The sequence below is a fragment of the Sphaerodactylus townsendi genome, linkage group LG08, assembly GCF_021028975.2.
Source record: "Sphaerodactylus townsendi isolate TG3544 linkage group LG08, MPM_Stown_v2.3, whole genome shotgun sequence".
NCBI lineage: Eukaryota > Metazoa > Chordata > Lepidosauria > Squamata > Sphaerodactylidae > Sphaerodactylus > Sphaerodactylus townsendi.
This window is the reverse complement of record NC_059432.1, coordinates 24,660,068-24,678,713: the sequence shown is the minus strand read 5'-3', so window position 1 is coordinate 24,678,713 and position 18,646 is coordinate 24,660,068. Positions and strand designations below refer to the sequence as shown.

The 18,646-nt window shown below is 42.0% G+C and overlaps 1 protein-coding gene across 1 annotated transcript in view; it reads right to left on the bottom strand.

Annotated features, from left to right (window-relative positions):
• Window positions 1–18,646, bottom strand: part of TET1 (tet methylcytosine dioxygenase 1) — a 102,021-nt gene that overhangs the window by 8,881 nt on the left and 74,494 nt on the right. Inside the window, exons 7-11 of the mRNA XM_048505953.1 lie at window positions 13,905–14,113; window positions 11,327–11,477; window positions 7,835–7,924; window positions 6,570–6,707; window positions 985–1,324 (exon numbers count right to left, since the gene is read on the bottom strand). Coding sequence (XP_048361910.1) covers window positions 985–1,324; window positions 6,570–6,707; window positions 7,835–7,924; window positions 11,327–11,477; window positions 13,905–14,113 — 928 coding nt within the window. The remainder of the gene's footprint in view (window positions 1–984; window positions 1,325–6,569; window positions 6,708–7,834; window positions 7,925–11,326; window positions 11,478–13,904; window positions 14,114–18,646) is intronic.

The following is an 18,646-nucleotide window of genomic DNA, read 5'->3' as shown; positions in this document are numbered from 1 at the left end:
CAATGCCCCCTGCCTGGGTGACAAATGTGTATTTATTGTGGAAGACTACACTGAAAGAGATAGATCAGGAACTGAAAAAGAGGGATCCCGGTTAAGGGAAGGTGACAAACTGATGCACAAATATGAGCTGTACGGCAGGAGCATAGGTGCAGCAGAGAAAAGTTTGCACACAACATCATTTGTTCCCACATGTACAGGAAAAGAGGCTGCTGTCGGGGAAAAAAGTGAAGTCCGTGAAAAAAAAAGTTAAATATGAAGTTGCCCAAAGTGAAGGAAGTTAGAGCTGAAACCTTTGAATTATTATGAAACACCCAGCAAAAAGGAAAAGCAACAGCAGGGTAGAAAAATGAGCTGAGGAAAATGAATTGAAGCTGGTAGACAGACCAGGAAGGACTAACAAGAAAGAAGAGGCTGCAGCAATATTGAACAGAGGTGAATGAATCACTGAAAAGGCATCAGTAGCCGTCCAAAACAGATTTGAGAAGGGTGTGCGTTTGGGAAGAGGTGAAGTTACACAAGAAAAGACGGACAAAGACAACCCCAAGACACCATCTACTGTCAACAGTAATAGTTTGCTAATCCAGTTCGAGAGCAGCGTCATTTAAATCATCATGTGGGAATCATTTCTGAGTGCTGTCGAAACTGTAACAGACATCTCAAACGAACAAGCTGCATTCTTTCAAAGGAAGTGCAAGTTCGCCATTCTTAGCCACTTCTGCTCTCCCTCCTATCACAGATTTTAAAAGAACTGGCCAAAATCAACAGAATTGCCATTCCGCCTTTTAGCACAATCATACACATCTTTACAGCCAAGAGACTCTCCCTCCTCATAATACTTCCTGCTCCACTTAGGTAACAGAGCATTAAATACACTAATGCCAACTACTACAGGGAACTTAACTGTCAGTTCCACATTCTCGAGTCAGCACCAGCAGAGTTCTAACAATAACAGGAAAATTTTGAAACTCCGTATGTTTTACATACCTAAACTCTGTGAAGCTTGAGTCATATTTTCTGGCATTCCACTCTTCCCCTTTACAGGTGTGGAATTCTTCTTCTCTGCTGAAGTTTGCTTCTCAACAGGCCCCTTCTTTGCTTCTGATTTCTTCTTCTTGGTTGCTCTGCGTGGCTCAGCTAACATTCTAACTTCTCGGGGAAAAGCAGTGAGCACCTGTATTGCCCCAGCTTTTATCTTGGCTTCCAGTCCCTCCTCTCTGCCAAATTCATCAGTTTGTGAAATCTTGTAAAGAGGTAACACATGCAGCTGTTCATCATTTGGCATTGCTCCCACTGTACGGTTATCTTCTTTTGTTAAAGTACAAACCTAACGAAAAACAAACAAGGCACCATCAGCTCTGAGCTAGGTTTTACAGACGCAAATGAAGTAATAACAGATTAGTAGTGCAAGTGGGTGGGAATCTCATTTCCCTTCTCCGTTCCTTGTCATCTTTGCCTCTCCCCAGCAGTGTGTACAGTTTATGCCCCCTTCTTCTCTCCCACCCAACTTTCTACGTTTGTCTGTTACTCCCCTTCATAACCTCTGCCCCCTCCATCCACCACCTTTTTCTGTTTCCCTTTCCATTGTTACTTCTTTTTTTTTGCATGTCCCCACCTCTCCTACGTTGCCTCCCGCTCACTCCTATCATTTATATTTCCTTTATTCTTCACAATCCTACTAACACCGATACCTGAAATCTTCGGCAATGTTGGTTGTGGGTTACCTAGCATCTCCCAAAATGGCCATGAAGGATCTCACAATATAGTCTCGCAACAGTTCACTAGCTTTTCTTAAAGAAGCAGACTTGCCTTCTATGATTTTGGGGTTTTTTTAAAACTCCAAATATATTTTTCTACATTTCATATTTTTTCTGCAAACCTGCCCTCCCCACCCACCCCACCCCCAAACTTGTAGAAAAATTCTGTCTGTCTATCCCTGGCCCCATTATCCATACTCTATGACCCAATTCAGAATTAGATAGGAATTTCTCTTTCATATTTTCAACTATGGGAAAAGCCACACATCCCCACGCGTGCCCTGCTTTGGCTTGGAGAATAATTTAGCCTAAACAGACATATATTTAAAATACAGGCATTTCTGTCCCTATATGGATTCATGCATAGAAGCCCTCTCTTGAACATATCCAGTCTGGTTTTCTTCATACAATTTTATGAGTCCCTCATTGGGTCCCTTGTGCTGTCCTTTGCTTGGAAATGGGACAGCATCTTTTGCCTGGGTAGCAACTTTCAAATTCTGGCTGCGTCTTTGCTTCCACTCAGATCCACACAGTCTGACTTCACTTGCAATGCTTGACCTCTGATTGATGGTCATGCACTGAAGCCAAGATCTTGTCCCTGGTATTGCAATGGATTCTTTACTCATGCTTACTGACTCAGAAATATTGTTCGAGCAGGATTGTATTGTATTGCTGTTTATTTGGATCAATTACTTGTTTATAATCAAAATAGGTCTTTGCATCTACACAAGTAGATGCAACATCTTTCCTTCTCCATTACTACAAGGTTGGTTTTCTAAAATCCCACGGCACAAACGGCGTTGCTTAATTTGTCCACTGTAATTGATTCCCTTGAATACACCTTACTTTTTTGTCCTAGATACAATAACAATAACTTAAGACCTGATTTTGCTGCATTGTGCCCAGTTGAGTTTGAGCAGGGCTGTATCTGGGCAGGAGCGTGCCTGGGGCACTCCGTGTTTTCCTTCCCCTGCGGCCCCTCCCCCATGGACCCCCGTACACCCCCCCCACTTACTTTTTCCAGCTGGCAGAAAACAGCTTTCTGCCAGCTAAAAATGTGCCAGGCACTGAAGTGGGAGCAGGGGCAGGAGTCGAAAAAAAAAAGAACCTGGCGAGGGGCCGGGGCAGTGTCATCGCGCCCCCCAGGTGCGCGCCCAGTGCAACGCGCGCACACTGACCCCTTGTAGCTCTGCCACTGGGTTTGAGACATTATCAGATAATGTTAAAAAGATTATTTGCTTAATAGTACTGAAGTCGAGATATCTGAAGTTGTAGCTAAATTTCTTTTGAAAGTCTTGTGTGGTTAAAAAATGTTTTGCTAAGCTTAACCTAATGTTTTGCTAAGCTTAACCTTGTATTATGTTTTGACGTTTTTTCCCCTTCTTGTTTTGTAAATGCCTAATAAAGGTTACTGAACTGAATTACAGGCATTTCTGTACAAAGTTTATCTCCATTTTCTATACTGACTTCCCTGTTTTGTTTCATGCAACATGGCCCAATTTTAAGACATTAAACTGCCAAACATTAAAAAGTTGTAACCACACACAGTTATTTAAAATATTCTAGTCTGAATCAAGTACTGAAGAATAATTATGATCCACTAGGACAGCTATAGGCTTTACTAAGCTTTTAAAGAAATTCTGATTCTTTGGAGTCTCAGCTAATGTGAAGGAAGGGGGAACTAAAACTTGCCCTCTCACATACTATGAATTCAGTACCCATATTTAGCTGAAAGGAAGCCAACCCTGAATGTAAAATAACCCTGCTAAAAAAAAGGTATATCCAAAAAGGTGTTTTATAACAACATATCACTGTAACTTGTATGCACATTTAAGATGGTTCCCTCTTCTTCCAGACAACACATAAAAGAAAAAAAATCTAGACCTTTCACACAAACAAGGTAATTCCTTTTAAACCTTTCATTAGTGTGAGCTGTGGCAACACATCTGCTTGACCCACATAGATAAGGGAAAATGTACAGAATGCCATAAGGATTCCGTGTAGTACAAATGAAACCAGATGCATAAGAAACTCACAACTCAACAAGATCACAGAGAAGGCAAATACAGACCACTCTTTTTATGTACATCAATATCATCCAATAGCCTTCTAACTATTTTTTTTCTCTGGTCATAAATTTAATTACATTCTTCCCCTGGGTTTGTATTTAAGAAACTGACAGAAAATCTTGGTTCATACTTCCCTACCCTTTGCAAGCCTCACTTCAAGATTTTAATCATTCTTTCTGGCCCTCTGGGGCCCTACAAGTGGCTGATTTCATACTTTTGGCTCTTTACTTTTTCCATATATTTAGAGAAATGATAAAGTGTGAGATGAAGCTCATGAAAAAGGAGAGCTGTTCCCAATCTGGGTGGGAGAGGGAAATATGTTTAGTTTTTTAGATTAAACTCCCAATAAACTCTGAATATATGTTATTCAAATCTATCTCTTCCCATTTTCTTATCAACTAAACTTCATATGGAGATAGGTACCACTAAAGCAATGTAGGAAGGTTTCTTTCGGGAAAGAGACATCTATTTGGAGGGAGCTGGACACCAAACCAAGAGGTTTTTTTGTGAACTGTGTCGGATCTCCCCTCCCATTTCATCTGATGCAAATGCCAGGCCATATATTTTCCAAGTCAACTTGTTATCTCTGATCACAAATTCTTCAAAAGTTTATCTAAGAGAAAAGTGATATTGAAATGGTATAGAACACCAAAACTAGCATACATGATTAAAGGACTTAGTCCGAAATGCCAGCACTGTGGAGAACAGGAGGCATATTATAGCCATATGTGGACGGAATGTATAGAAGTGAAAAAATTTTGGACAACCATATTGTTGTATATCGAGAAACTGGTGAAGATTAATATTGGGATAAATAATGATTCAATGTTCATGGGTGGAATGGAGGATACAAGGGTAGATAAAAATATAGCTATATGTATAAAATAATGATCAAAGCAGCACATGCAACAATAGCTTTAGGCTGAAAAGAAAAGAAAAAATGGACAATCCAGAAATGGTTGGATCTGGGAACAAGTGACACTGGACATTTTCGATATAATAACAAAAAATAAACTGTGGCAAGTTAAACAGAGTGAAATTTTGAAGATATGGACAATATATGCGGATTGGATGAAAGAAGCTGGAGTCAATGAGGAGATATGGGAGAAGAGATTACAAAGAATGAACTTACTGCTGTTTGATAAAACTATGAAGAAAATACAGGGGGGAGGGGGAAAGGGGGGAAATGTATTGTTTGAAAACGAATGAAGAAAAGTATAAATATAAAAATGGAATATTCAAATGATACAATAAAAAAATTAAAAACAAAATGTTATCTAAGCCCAACTTGGCTACTTTTTAGCTTTAATTTAGAAAATTTCATATCCGAGCATTGCTGGAAATGAGGGTCCATCACCTTGCATTTTGCACTTCCCCTTTCCGAACACTATTATATCCTGTTGTTTTCTCCACCAGGTCTTTAATCTTATATAAATAATTTGCCTTCCATACAATCAGGCCTCCCAACACGTTCGCCAGCAGCTTAGAATGTACTGACGTTAGCCACGAAATGCTGCTGCTGAAACTTGCATTATGTTTTCTGACACTGCACAATGCCTACGATGCCAGGGATCCCTTTTCCCCCACTAAGAATTTATTGAAGTTGTGATGCCACAACAAACCATATAGAAGCCTATTCACTCTAGTTCATTTTCTTTTAGAACATTCTCTCACAGCTGCCACCTCCATAATCATGAATCAAATCTGGCAATGCTGAACTTCTGTTCATAAATCCACCTCTACAATGCTGTCTGCAACACTCAAACAAAACAAGACAGTAGTTTTGATATAACAATGCCAAAAATAAGAGGGGAAAAAAATCAAGAAGCCTCTCTAACTGGCAGAACAATCTTAGCCTCTCTAACTGGCAGAAAAATCCAACCCTGTAGCTTTAGCTGGTATGCTTAATTCCCACAGCTGAAGTAACATGATGTGTTTTGCTTAGTTTTATGTGATTATTTGATGTTGATAGTGTAGGCTGCTTTTGTGCTTAATAATAATTTTAACAGGCTAGACTGGAGTAACTCGGTGTCAGTCTGCACCTGTACAAGAACAAATCAAAACAAAGCTTGCTGAGACAGTCTGCAGCTGTCCCAGTCTAATTAGAAGGGGCTTGCGTAGGAAGGCGCTTGCCCCTTGGAGGGTGTGTTGGGAGCCTTTGCTGCTCTGCCCAAGAGAAAACAGCATCAGTTTCATCCCTAAATAAAGTTGTAGAAGGTTCCAATGGAGCTGGACATAGGTGCACAACCTAACTTTGGAACTAGGTAGAGGCCACAAAGAAGAAAAGCGGACTTTGATAACAACTGCTTCAAAGATGGCCATCCACAGCCATTCCCTCTCTTTCTGGGTGGCCCAAAGGCAGAAGAGAGACAGCACAACTTCCTGAGCTTCTGGTGCAGATTCAAGGGAGGGAGTCTCTGGTCAATAGGAACTGGGTGGTGCCTGATTTGAAATGAAGTTTGGAGTTATGCTCCCTTGGTTTGACATTCCTTGGTTTGACATGGGGCCTATAAACTGATTTGGTTATGGGGCCTTCTGAACTGTCAGTTTCTCTTCTCCACCTGTAGAGCAGAAAAAGTACATTCTGCTTTTCCTATGGCCAGTTTCATTATACTCTGCAATGCAACAAAGTAGAGTGCTAAAGGTTCAGAGACGGAAGAAATCCCATAAAACAAGAAAGCCATAGAAAGGCTCCAAGTGAGATAATTAAGCACTTTGGGAACAGGATCCAGAACACATTACATACCACAGTGCTTCCATTGTGCATGTTGTGTGTATCCTTGTGGGCATGCGCACAGAAATCTATGCAAGCTGTAACACCCGAGAATGGACGACCATCCTTGGACCCAAGCCGACAGTCAGGACCCAGGTGCTCATTTTCTACCTAAGCACAAGATAGCGAGATTTTATTTTAAGATGACAGCACATCAAACAACCATCAGTTTCAGAGCCCTTCCTCATTCCCAGCAAATAAATCCATACACTTTCCTGTTATGTTTGTTAACAAAAGCTTATGACTCAGCTGCTGCACACTGAAACTGAAAATAAAATTAACTATTTTAGACAATATATTAATTCACAGGGTCACCATAAATTGGAAACAACTTGTTGGTACATAATACACATGTGCACACAGCACATAAGTAAATATACAAGCTAGAGTAGTTAGAGTCAATATACCATTCAACCAATATGTGCTAGGAGGCTAGAACATTTCAGCAGACAACTTAGCATGGTGAGCAAGTAGAGAACCTAGAAGAAGTCTGATAGCTGTAACACACTAACTGTATAATCCTCAGCAATTAAAACTCCTATGGGCTTAGAAACCTAAAACTATGTTCAGGATTATATTGTAACTTACCTTTTACCAAAGCATGTGAAATGTCTTCTTGCAATCAGCTGTCCCCAATACTAACACATGACGACTGAGAGTCCCATATCTTACAACTGTTTGTATAGAACAGTTTACATATGCTCAATTAAGTACCTTCTTTAAACACACACAAAAACCTCACCCTCTAACAGCTGTAACAGCCGGTTTTCTGCTTTTGCAGATTACCTCAGGACTGTTCAACAGTGGAATTCACTGGCTCGGAGAGTGGCACAGCTGAAGGTGGCCAACAAATGGTTGCATCAACTTTCTGTGAAAGAGACTGGTATACTCCTGCTGATTACATAGCTATGAATTCTGATCCTCATTGATGCCTGAGGACTTGCAAAAGAGAGTCTATAAAAGCAAACAGGCATGAGGACCAGATCAGGGTTCAGGGATAATGATGCAGTAGAGCTACAAAACTGGCAAATTGCTTCATGATGTAATTTTATCTATTGTAAAAGTCTTTTTGGAAGGCCGTGATTACAATTAATAGGAATCGTCCACTCTGTTATATAAGTCCAATTTGCCAATAGCAAATAACACAAAAATTTCTTTTAGTTCATACCTTAAGGGCAGTGTACAAGTACTGGATGGGGACACTGTGTGTCTAAATCTTGATATTTTCTAAGACCTACCTGGTTCTGGAAAGCATCTGGAGCGAGTCTCTGATACAGCGGAGCCAAATCAGTAGCTAAGGTTTGCAAATTATTTTCCAGATTTTCTTCCTGGACAAAGAAAGAGAAAACGAACATCATATACTTTATAGTTTGTGAAAATTATGAGAACAATATGAACATAGCCCTAGTATGGTACATATTCAATTCCCTGCAACTTAATGACTGCCCTACAGGCATTCTTAAAACCATGATAGTAGGCCATGACATACTTTGAGCATCAAAGGGAAAAGTCATCAAGTCAATCACTTAGTACAAAAAGGAGTTCGCAAAGGGCTTGCAAACTCAGCTTCCCTCTTCTTTGTCCACATTCCATTTGAGTCCAATGACTACTAGAGATATTTGAAGGGGCATCCTGGTGGCAATAAAAGATGGACATGTATCTGTTCTGTGTACAGAATATCATACTTGGGAATCCCCTATATCGGGGGCCAGCAACCTGCGGCTCTCCAGATGTTCATGGACTACAATTCCCATCAGCCCTTGCCAATTGGCCATGCTGGCAGGGGCTGATGGGAATTGTAGTCCATGAACATCTGGAGAGCTGCAGGTTGCAGACCCCTGCCCTATATAATATCATTACAACTGTCTGTTATTTAAAAGGAGCAGAGTTTATGCAGTATTTTCAAAGTGAGTGCTCAGAGCACTTCACATATGTTCTTTCAGGAACCATTACAATTGCCCTGTAAGGTAGATCAGTATTACCATAATCTCCATCCTGAAGATGACAGTAAGGGGCCTAAAGCAGAGGAATGAAAAGTTTGCTAAGGCCAATCACTAAGTTCTTGATCAATGCAACATTTATATGAGGGTTTTGCTGGCCTGCAACCTGGTCAACAACAATAAAAAATCTCCTAAATGCTGCAAAGGGTTTTGATTTAAATTAGACTTTCATATTGGATGAAGGTAATTAATTTAGATGCATGTTAATATGGATTTCTCATTCTGTTTTGTACTAGCCAACTAAAACATTAGATGTACATATTGATATCCATTGTTGGAGCATTTGAGGCCACTGGAAACTTTTGAAATGAAGGCTCTGAATTCAGACAATCCAACAAGCTCTGAGCACAGGAAAACATCCCATATCTCAATAAATATACCACAAAAATATTGTTATAGCCAATGGCTCAAACAATAAATACTTGACTGACTGACTGACTGACCACAAAATTAAAACAGAATAAATAATACAACATTTCATGAAAGGGTAGGTCTTGGGGTTTCCTCCCTATTAAAAACCACAAAATAAGACTGGGATGACTAATCCAGGAAGAAGAAAGTGTAAAGGAATTACGGATGGTGATCAGTGAGACGTGGCAGGTTCCTTTCTCCTCCGTTTCTGAATTAACTGGTAAACCAGAATCTGGCATTGAATATTCAGTGAAAGTATGTCACACTGGGTCAGGGTATGCAGCATTGGAAAAACCCCAAGCAAAGGGGCATGTCAATTACTAGGAGAAAAGGAAAGACAGGATACCTAAAAGGAGACAGGGCCAAAGGCTGCCAGTATTAGCTACCTTGTGAGTAAAGGCCTACTCATGTGTAACTCTAGACCATTCTCCAATGACACTTCTGTGTGTATGAGAAATTCAGAGTAGATATGCATAACACAGTCATTTTGATTACACTTTCTTTGGTGGATATTGTATGGATTTTGCATGAGCACAACGTACCATGAACTCACCCACATTCAAAAACAAAAAACCGCAACAGTCCAGTATTTCTCGTTGACTCTTTTCTAGATAATCGATCTCTCTAGCTTTGCATTTCTACTACATGCTATTCTTACCTAAAAAGTATTATCTTTACACTTAACCTCATCTCACTCCATCCAATTCCTCACATGATCCATATCTGTCTGCACTTTGAATCTATCTTCTTCTGCATTTGCATTGCTATACATCCTAGTTTTATGTCATCTGCAAAATGATCAATAATCAACATTCAGCTAAAACGAAGGTACAAGAAGAGAAAGACAGCTCCAAAAAGAGTTTTTTCCCCCAGGGACATTTTCATCCATAAAATAAGAACAACTTTATTTATATTAAACACTTCGATGGTAAACTGAAAGTGAATGATACATTTTTGAGTGGGCAGAGGGCATACAATGTCTTGCCTGCTGTGACCCTGCTTAGCAAAACAGGATGTCTTCCTCCAACACATGGCTCTTCCACGGCAGAAGAGCTACTTAAGCTGAAGGAAAGCATCAGACTCCGATGAGCATAGTGGTGGGAAACAGGAAACTGCATTCATGGGTGGAAGGATGATGAGACTTTCTACATTCCTCTCCCCACTACAATCCTTTCTCACCCTGGAAAAGCTGATTTTTGCAGCCAGGAGGTCCATGTGAATGAGGAAGAAGAAGAGGTTGGATTTATACCCCACCTGTAAGGAGACTCAAGGTAGCTTACAAGCTCCTTTCCCTTCCTCTACCTACAACAGACACCTTGTGAGGTAGGTGAGGCTGAGAGAGTTCCGAACAACTGTAACTAGCCCCAGGTCATCCAGCAGGAATGTAGGAGTGCGGAAACACATCTGGTTCACCAGATAAGCCTCTGCCACTCAGGTGGAGGATTGGGGAATTAAACCCGGTTCTCCAGATTAGAATCCACCTGCTCTTAACCCCTCACCCTCCCTCTCCCTACCTTGCATGCCACTCCTCCCTCACCTTCCCTTGCATGCCATCCCCTCCCTCCCCTCTCTCTGTTAGGGTGGGTGGGCTATGTCCAGATGCTGGGTCCCCTCTCCCTCCCTTGCATGCCACCCCTCCCTCCCCTTCCCTTGCATGCCCCTCCACCCCTCCATGAACACCCATGCAGGTCAGGGGGCTGAGTTGAACAGGGGAAAGTGGGTGGACTCATCCTCTTCCCGCCCCCCACCCTGTTCAGTGCCACTCAGATTATAGACAAGGCAGGAGGGTGGTTTCATTACCTTCCCCTGCACCACTGAAGTTCCCTAGCCCATGCAGTTATTAATCCATGTGAGTCCTGCAGTCCTGTGAATCAACTTACTTGGGGTAAGACTAATGAAGGGGGGAATATCTGCAGCTATCGGTGCCTTCCACTGACAATTTGTTGGTACCCACCCAACAGATGCAGAACTATGAGGTGTTTGACGGAGTTGAAGATGTTGTGTGAAAAACTCAAGAGTTGAATGAAAAAATATTCAGAGAAGCATGCTGTAAGTTGACAACATACAAAAGGTTTGGTTATTATCAAAACTCTCTTGTAGCAGTTCTGAATCTACATAGAGAAATCCAAATAGCAACGACAGGTGTGTGGGGGAAACAATGGCACTGTATTAAATACCAAATTGCCTTGAAAGTTTAATTAAGTGTCCTGTAAGAATGACAAGGTGAAGGTACCTTGTCTCTGCTATTAGCCCCTGAAAGTAACAGTAAAAACTCTATGGAAGGACAACAGAGCATGTGTGTGGAGGGGAGACACTTACCCGCTTGGGATCATCTGTGAGAAGTCGGAATTTCCTGGGGATTTTGCTCCTGGCAAACTTACAGCCATTATAATACATACTCCACGAGCAGCCAAAAGAGAAAGATGCTCCACATGTCTCTGGATCAAGACCTTGACAAGCACATGTACGACTGTGGAAGAATAAGGAGGGACTGTCAGCTAGCAAGAAGAAGAAGAAGAGTTTGGATTTATATCCCCCCTTTCTCTCCTGTAGGAGACTCAAAGGGGCTTACAATCTCCTTGCCCTTTCTCCCTCACAACAAACACCCTGTGAGGTAGGTGGGGCTGAGAGAGCTCCGAGAAGCTGTGACTAGCCCAAGGTCACCCAGCTGGCGTGTGTGGGAGTGCACAGGCTAATCTGAATTCCCCAGATAAGCCTCCACAGCTTAGATGGCAGAGCTGGGAATCAAACCCGGTTCCTCCAGATTAGATACACGAGCTCTTAACCTCCTACACCACTGCTGCTCATATAAACGCATGCCTGGTATAAGTAGGAAAAGAATATTCAGAAAACTGTTTCCCAGCAGTTTTATCAGCATGGCCAATTTAAGAATGGGATGGTCCATAAACTTGGTGCATCGCCATGCTTGTGCATCCTTCATGTTTCCCTCTTCACGTGGCATACAAGGAAGCAGAGCTAGTTTAAAACATATCCAGGGCACCACAAACGTTTGCATGTAGGTGCATAGATTAACCACAGCTAATTTCCCCCCTTTCCAAGTTAGAATGCTAAGTCTACATTTATATGTTGTTGGTAATCAGAGCTTGTTTTAAACCAGTGCTCCTCACAAGGAAAAAGGAGCAAGAACAAGGTGCACGTCGCAAAAAGCTAGGTTCGTGCACATGCCAGGCTAATGTCCACTTGTTACAACATCTGAGAGCAGCCTGAGACATGTAGAGAGGTACCATGCTTTGGTTTAAGAAGTGCAAAAGGGTTTTGTTATGATCCCTAGATGACATCAAAGGAAGCATGGCAAGCTGGGGGCCTGATTAAGGACAACCTGTTAAAAGATGAAGGTTAATGTGCTCGCTGTAACATATACAGACACTTAGGCACATTCAGGCAGTAGAATGTTTAGAGCCCAGAGGGTTAATCTGCAATTCGCCATGACTGGCTGAGAGAACTACCCGGCGTCCTATAGCCAGAGGACAGGGAGTTCTGAGGAAAGAATGGAATTGAGAGCCAGAACAAACAGCTGTTCTGTTGTAAATCCGTTCTTTGGTAGCTGAGGGCCAGTTCAAAGTGAGCTCTGCTACTCTGATTAAGGGCCAGGGAGGACAGATTTCAGTTAGGGGATCTGTGCCAATGTCCTTGAGTTAGCCTTAACACGGTAACACTGATCAATCACACTGGTGGATTGGTAGTTTTCTCCAAAGAGAATCCCACTCAGATATGGAGCAAGGAAGCTCCTGAGAGTGGGGAGTTATAGAGAGAGAGAGGACTGTAGCTTCCAGAGGGAGAGTAGCCATCCTTCTCTGAGAAGCACTGTGTGAGAGAGACACTCTAGTGGAGAGTCTGTTTGAAAGTTAGTATTCAAGGAACTGTGTGAGTTATACTCAGCTGAGGGTAGAAACTAAGGTTTTTAAACAAAGGGCTAGAAAGCCAAACAGAACACTTTAATATCTATATGAGAGTATCTAATTTCCCCCCTAAAGTTGAAGTGACTGTAACAATGGGAAGGCACTAAGGCCGTGGTGGCGAACCTTTGGCACTCCAGATGTTATGGACTACAATTCCCATCAGCCCCTGCCAGCATGGCCAATTGGTTCGCCACCACTGCACTAAGATAAGTGACCTGTATGAAACTTGTCTCAACCAGGAAAAGTTACTAAAACAACTTGTGAATAGTTCCTTTGCCAGCAAATCTCTTTCACTTGGCTCCTGTAAATAAAATCTTTTAATTTCACAGTTCAATGTTACAAGCCTCTGTGCCAGTTTATAATTTCTTGTCAGAAAGAAAACTGGTTATTTGGGTGTTCCTTCAGAGCAGCATCTATGCCTAAATGAAAAGTGCCCTTGGTGTGCAGCAAAGAATATTCTGACAGTTTAATAGAATGATAATCGTGGGAAAAAGAGGAATACAAACTCTCAAGCACTCTCCCCATGTTACTAAAAGTGTGCTCTGACAGAGGAAATGAGAAAAAGACAGAAAAATGCTCAGTCAGAGCTGTACTGTCCATTAGAGGCCTTTTTATTTTGAGGGGGGGGGAATTCCCTCAAGACACTAGACAGTGGATAGGCACTTGAGGGCACTCCCTTTTATACAGGTGTATGTGATACTTGCCTTCATATATTCCCTGCTTTTCCAGCAGTGGAAATGAAGAGCAGGAAACTCAAAGCTGTCCTCCCACACACACTTCATAGTGTTTTCTGAATCCCACAGTGCAGAGGGAACATCACGCCAGCACAGAACAACAGCTCCTTTGTGTTTTTTTTCAAACTGTATATATTATAACTAATCCAAAATCTAAAAAGGCTAATCAGATTCTCATAGATAATTGGATTTGATAATGAGACTTTTGTGCGTCATAGTATCAATGTTCTAGGGCTTGCTTACTCTTCGTTGAGTGCACACCGACGGCTCGTTGGACAGCCATATTTTCTGAGACTCTGTGTCAGTTCTTTGTACAGGGTGTCAGCCAGAAGGTGGGGAATCCCTTCCCAAGCCAAAATGAGGATCACAATGACGGCTGTTTGACAGTGATGTCCTGCACGCTGTCGGACCAAGCATAATAGCTTTTCCTCTTCACTGCTTCTTCGAATAACCTGCAAAAGCAAATGTTGTTATCTTCAGACTGAACAGAAAGAATTTAAAGATTCTGGTGGCAACTATTCACAAAAGGCCTACTCCTGTACTGGATTCCTTCTATGACAGTAATTACATCAATTTACTGCTTATTTACTACCATTATCATTTGCTACAACTGTGTCTATCACCATCATAGCTTCCTTGTTAAATAACCAGAATCAGCCAAGATGGTGAGCATCAGGGATTGAAGGCAAATTGCAGACATTTGTGGTTTCTGCTTTTATATGGTGAGTTTCAGTGCCAATTTCTCCAAGACTTTTTCAACGTGGTGTAGTGGTTAAGAGCAGGTGGATTCTAATCTGGAGAACCAGGTTTGATTCCGCACTTCTCCACCTGAGTGGCAGACGCTTATCTGGTGAACCACTCCTACATTCCTGCTGGGTGACCTTGGGCTAGTCACAGTTCTTCAGAATTCTCTCAGCCCCACTTACCTCATAAAGTGTCTGTTGTGGGGAGAGGAGGGGAAAGGAGCTTGTAAGCCACCTTACAGGAGAGAAAGGTGGGGTATAAATCCAAACTCTTCTTCAAGGAACATAGTAAACCTGCCAATACCTTTTCTGGTGCGAACAAAGTGCTTTTAGGAAATGGAATGAAATGGGTAGGCCTTTTGCCCAGCAGAGCTTCTGAGTGGCCACTGGAGATGACTGACTTTACGGGCTTTGACAGTGGAACAAGCTACCTTGGAGTCTCCTTGTTCGAAGGTTTTGTAAACAGAGCCTGGACGGCCACCTGTTAGGAGTTCCTTAATTATGTGTTCCACATCACAGGGGGTTGGACTCGATGGTCCTTGAGGTTTCTTCCAACTCTATGATTCTATGATAAGCTGTGTATGCATGAAAATTGTTTTTAATTAATTCACTCATTTTTAAAAAGTATTTTGTTAAGTAGAGCTACTGCCTGAAATGCTGAAGAGTTCCTGTTAGAGTTATGTATATGCTCACTCCCTAGCAATTACTGGTTGGCTCTGCCTCCTGCGGCAATCATTTCATCACTGGCTCCACCAGCCATTTTGTGGTTGTGCCCATCAACCTGTGTGAAGATTCCAACGGTGCCCGCAGGCTCAAAAAGGTCAGGGCCCTCTGAAGTAGAACATGCAGGCGGGTTGGCAATAAGAAAGGCGTCTACAGATTCCTTATAACAGATTGATGCAGTGCATGTATACATGAAGAAAACAGGCCTCTGTTTTGCCCTGCCTGTTCTGCAAGGAAATATTGTGCTCTGTGCACTTTAGCTAGCTACTAGGAAATGTACAGAATACTTTAAAGAAGGCTGGTAGTAACTCGCAAGCTCTCAAATGAACACTGAAAACTCTGGAAGACAAATTAGGAAAAGTAATTACTGTTTAGTTATCCACACAGTAGCCTAACAGAAATTGATTCGGTACCTCTGCCTCAATGATAACCATGATCAAGCATTATTGAAAAGGTGGCGTGTGCACCTGTCCTATGTGAATAAACTTTAATGAAATCATTTAAGACTGACAATGGGAGAGCACACAAATCAAACCAAATGCAAGCCAGGATCTTAGGAAGCTGCAGACCATAAAGTACAGAGTCAGGGGACTCACAAGCATATTATGTCACACATACAGATGAAGTAAAGCAAATGAGACACAAGGAGGCCAAAAGAAAGCCCCAGCTGCCTCTGTAGCACTTTAAATGGAGGACTGCAAAGAAGACCTGTCAGGTCCTGCGGTCTCACCAAGTGCTTCAGATGACATTAGCGGTAACACAGAACCCCAATGGACCATCTGAAGTTTTTAACTGGCTCATATACTTATGGTTTTATATGTTATGACTGTATATTGATGATATGCTGGAAGCCACCCTGAGCCCATAAAGGGAAGGCAGTATACACATTGAAAAAATTAAACGGAACAAAACTATGTCATCAGTAGAGATATCCTCCCTTTGCTGCAGTACAAGTTGGAAGAACTGAACAGAACTGCAAAAATTCAGAATCCAATTGAGCATGTTTAGGTGGACAAACATGGGTTCAACCTTACTAGAAGAGCACAAGCGGCAGGTTATTCAAATTCAAATAAAAATTGTTGTAATACAAGACATACCTCTCATTTAAACATCCCACTTGTTTTTATTGGTGGCACAGGGATGCCATTTTTGGGTCCCTAGCAGAAGCTTTAATAGCTACATGAAACATAGAAATGTACAATCCCCCAACTCCCGCCACTGTCACAAAGGAATAGCTTCACTGGATAAACTTCTGCATTTGAAACAATTTCATAGTCAGTAATCTCCAAATTCAACAAGGCTCTCCTCCAAACACAACCCCTCGTTTACAATAATTAGAATCTAATATCTGAAAGTACTTAACACCACACTATTTTCAAGTTGGATCCAACAGAGAATTTTCATGGAATAAGAACTGCTGCCCACAGAATACAACTTTCTTGGCTTAGTCCTTCTCACAACAGCTCAAAGTATGCCCTGAAATTCTACTCTGGGGCGCCAATCCCTCACAGGAAAGATCTAGAAGAGGGGAATTTTTAATTCCCACAAAAAGGGGGGAACCGAATAAAATACCACAGGGAGTCTTTGTGCTCTCCGAAAGGCTGCACTGGATCCAGCTCTTCAACAGCAAGACTCCTAGTTAGATTAGTGTAATTTCTAGATGCCCAAAAGCTGCTGGGGTAACGGAGATTGACTCACCACTCTGAAAAGCACCACTACATGTACTTCAGTAGACAGGAGGACAACTGAATGCCTACTGCAGAGCTAACCATTTTTCATTTTAACTAGAATTCCCTGTGGATTACACTCAATGCCAAGTCAGACAAAACATGCGAAAGAGCCCATCTGCAAGGCTATAAAGTGGAAGCGACGGTGGTGAAGAAGGGGTTCAATCATCTGGCCAAAGCACACTTGAAGAGTTGGATTCTGATATTGGTTGTAATGATTCTGTAGGACTCTTTGCTGATAGAGCCTCTCCGCAGAAGAGTGCTTGGTGACATTCCATCAATAGTAGTTGTTGTTCGTTTATCAGCTTGATGTTGACAGAGTGCTTGTTTCTGAATCATGTGATATGGCTTGGACCGCTTCCCATCATGGATGATTAAATAGTGCCGTGAACAGGTGAGAGCCCCCTGTCAAAGATTATTAATGTGTCTCTGGTTCAAGAAAGGTTCCCTTAACAGCTGAAGGAGGCAGTAACCATGGCCCTGCTGAAGAACTCAGTTCCACACTAGAGGGAGGTGCACAATCACCCACCACTGTTCAATTTCTCTTTCTTGAGCAAGGTGACTGAGGAAGTGGTGAAAGAACCACTTCAGACAAATTTGGATGCCACTTCTGCCCTTGACCAATTTCAATCTAGCATCAGATCTGTCTTGGGATGGAAACAGCTTTAGTAGCTCTGCTGGATACTGAATAGGGAGAACGGGTCTCTGAATTTTACTTGTGGTATCTAGCAGAGTGGAACATGATATTTTACCAGAATGGTTGAAGTTCATGGTAAGTATGAGAGAACAACCTTCAAAAGGTCTCCTTTCCTTACAAATAGGAGTCACAGTGTTTCCACTGGAGAGGCAAAGTCAACAAGCTGGCACCTAACGTGGAGGTACACAAGAATATATTTCTACCTCTATTCATTTTTAATATTGAGGTTAAACCACTGGATAAGATAATTTGCAGATTTGGAGTTTGCTTACATTTAATTCATAAATATATAGATGATTTAAAGGAGCTGCGAGGCGTAGTGGTTAAGTGCTTGCACTGCCACTCAAACGGTCAGGAGTTCGAGCCCCCTGTGGGTCAGATATCCTGGCAGCTGGCTCATGGTCAACTCAACTCAACTCAACCATCCATCCATTTCTTGGTTGGTAAATGAGTACCTAGCTCATAGCTAGGGGGTAAAGAATAGCTGGGGAAAGCAATGGCAAACAACCCCACAAAAACGGCTTGCCTATAAAATCACTGCTCGCTGTGGTACCCCAGGGTCGGACACGACTGAAGGGGAAACTACCTTTTTTACCCAGTTCTGTATTTCTTTATCTAACCTTCTGGAATCCACAGAGATCATCCTGGAGCAATGTCTTGAGGCTATGATAGGATGGTTGAGGGTGAACAAACTGAAAGTTCTAACTGGGACTGATTTATCAACTTTAGATGGTGTTAAGCTCTTATTGTATGATCAAGTCGAGTCTAGGAAAGCTCCTGCACCCAGCTTTGTTTGTGAATAACTGGTTGGCAGTGTTGCTAAGATCTTTCTTTCAGGCACATCTCGTTGATAGGTTAGTCTCCTGTCTAAATGCTACTGATGCTGCCACACTTATCAGTGGTGTCGTAACTTCCAGATTGGACTACTGTAACTCAGTCTATGTATAAAGATGCGTCAGTCAGGATTTTAGCTGTGCAGAATATGCAACACCTGTACTTTAACATCTGCACCTGTCTGCTTCCAGGCCCAATTCTAGCTATTGGTTCCTACATTTACAGCCCATCACAGCCAGGAACATACTTTTCAGACCATAA